The sequence below is a fragment of the Chrysochloris asiatica genome, unplaced genomic scaffold (assembly GCF_000296735.1).
Source record: "Chrysochloris asiatica unplaced genomic scaffold, ChrAsi1.0 scaffold00013, whole genome shotgun sequence".
In the NCBI taxonomy this organism is placed as follows: Eukaryota; Metazoa; Chordata; class Mammalia; order Afrosoricida; family Chrysochloridae; genus Chrysochloris; species Chrysochloris asiatica.
This window is the reverse complement of record NW_006408531.1, coordinates 22069743-22072217: the sequence shown is the minus strand read 5'-3', so window position 1 is coordinate 22072217 and position 2475 is coordinate 22069743. Positions and strand designations below refer to the sequence as shown.

At 39.5% G+C, this 2475-nt stretch overlaps 1 protein-coding gene across 1 annotated transcript in view; it reads left to right on the top strand.

Annotated features, from left to right (window-relative positions):
- The window catches only part of AKAP7 (A kinase (PRKA) anchor protein 7), a 183812-nt gene that overhangs the window by 67071 nt on the left and 114266 nt on the right, over positions 1–2475 (top strand). The window contains exon 6 of the mRNA XM_006834726.1: positions 100–140. Coding sequence (XP_006834789.1) covers positions 100–140 — 41 coding nt within the window. The remainder of the gene's footprint in view (positions 1–99; positions 141–2475) is intronic.

Genomic DNA, 2475 nt, shown 5'->3' with positions numbered 1-2475 from the left:
GCACCTGACAACAACAACAGTGCATTCAAACTAATTACAGAATGACAAATCCTTCTTTAAGGTAATGCCCCATTTCAAAATGTTTCTTTGTCTTTATAGTATTCAGTTTTCAAGAAAAGAACTCAAGGGCATTTGCTGAAGTAAATATTTATTTTAGAATCGATATTTCAACATTTCAGACTCTCTTTAAATGATTCCATGGCAGTTCATTTCACAGAACTGATGCTCTCACTTTCTAGAAAAGGCATGTGAAGCTTAGGTTAAGAAGCTTAAGTGAAATCACTTTCTCCTTCAATTCCTTGTGTAGAATCCATCTTCTCTGTCCTCAGTCTTATGTTCTCTCCTCTCAATGGCCAATGGCAGTTCATCTAAATTCATATTTCTATATGTGAGGAACTTCCTGGGCCAAGTCATATTAATTCAACAAATTATTCAACTGTCCTTGTTATGTGGTCCTTTCAAAATAGTGTGTAAAATCTAAATTAGATTGTTTAGATTAATTTATAAACTAAGAACCAAATCCACTGCTGTTGAGTAGATTCCATCTCACAGCGACCTTGTAAGACACTGTGTAGAACTACTTCATAGGGTACGAGGGGCTCTACATCTCTATCAAAGCAGATGTCTTCATTTATCTCCTGTGCAGTGACTGGTGGTTCAAATTGTCAGCCTTCCAGTTAGCAGCTAAATCCACTGTGCCCAGTTTAATCTTGCTGTATTGAAGAAAGCCTAATAAAATGTTTGGGGGATGGCTCTAACTGCAAGGTAGGTGGTTCAAAACCACCAACCTCACCTCCTCCAAAACCCTGTACAGGGTCTCTAAGAGTTGGAATTGAACCAACAACACTTACCAGCAACAGCTATGATATCTCATGTTTCTGAATGCTTAAAGGAATTGAAGGAGCATGGTGGAATAGTGGGTTACTGCAAGGTCAGCAGTTTGAGTCCACCAGGTGCTCCATGGGAAAAAGATGGGGCTTTCTGCTCCTTTAAAGATGTATAGCCTCTTGCTAAGAGTCAGAACCAACTCCATTCACAGCACACAGTCAGACAGCCAAGGGAATTTACCTTAAACTTTGAGGTTCATGAGCCTGCTGGGGTGTTTGTTGAAATTACAAATTTCCTAACATCTGAAGTGGGGTCTGAGTCTTAGGCTTTTGATGTTCAATAAGTGCCTCAGGTGATTTTGATCCAGATAAATACTATACTTGGAGACCAGCAGTTTTTTTATGCAGCAAATCATGGATTCTCCTGTAAAAGTTAGCATTAATATGGAAAGACGACACACTTCAATGTAGATTTTGTTTGTTTAGTTCATTATGATTTGTGTTTTGATATGTTTATTGTTTGAAAGTATATGACTTCTCAGTTTCTTGCTTCTTAACCTGTTTACCTTTCCAGCTCTCCCTCTCTCTCAGTACCAGTTCTCTTCTAGGCGGTTGTTCTGAGTTCACATATTTACAAGAGATTGACAGTTTACGCAATAATGGAATATAATACTAGCTTTCAGTGGTATTTAGGTTGATAATGAAATAAAAGCAGCGATAGGGAGAAGGATTGATATTGGTGAAGTGATCATTTTTCTTCACTTAGATACTAGGAGATTTATCTCATTTTAAGTATTTTTTTTAATCTTAGATGTTATTCTAATTGCAACCCCCAGCTGTTCCATGGGAGAAAGATGAGGCTTTGTGCTCCTGTAAGAGATTTAAAGAGCCTTGGAAACTTTGTACAGGGCTGCTGTGAGTCTAAAGCAACTCAGCAACAGCAATATATACATGTATATGTATATGTATATGTTGTTGTTGTTAAGTGCCGTTGAGTCGATTCCGACCCATAGCGACCCTGTATAGGGTTTCCAAGGAGCAGCTGGTGAGCTTGAACAACCGTCCTTGCAGTTCAAATGACTTTGCAGTCTGACGCATTAGATCACAGCGCCACACCAGGACTCCATACATATATATATATATATATGTAGTTGTTGTTGTTGTTAAGTGCCGTCGAGTCGGTTTCGACCCATAGCGACCCTGAACAGGGTTTCTGAGGCTGTAAATCTTTACGGGAGCAGATCGCCTCATCTTTCTCCCGCGAAGCAGCTGGTAGTTTCGAACTGCTTACCTTGCAGGTCGCAGCCCGATTCGTAACCACTACGCTACCAGAGCTCCATATATATATATATACACACACACACACACATATACATATATATAGCTATCTATATCTATATATGGAGTACCTGGTGTAGTGCTGTGGGCTAATGTGTCAGACTGCAAAGTCATTTGAACTGCAAGGTCAGTGGTTCAAGCTCACCAGCTGGTCCTTGGAAAACCTATTCAGGGTCGCTGTGGATCAGAATAGACTTGATGGCACTTAACAACAACAACAACATATCTATATATATACATGGCTTATCTATAAGAGTTGTTAAGTGCTGTTGAGTTGGTTCTGACTCATAGCGACCTTGTACTGACTCAT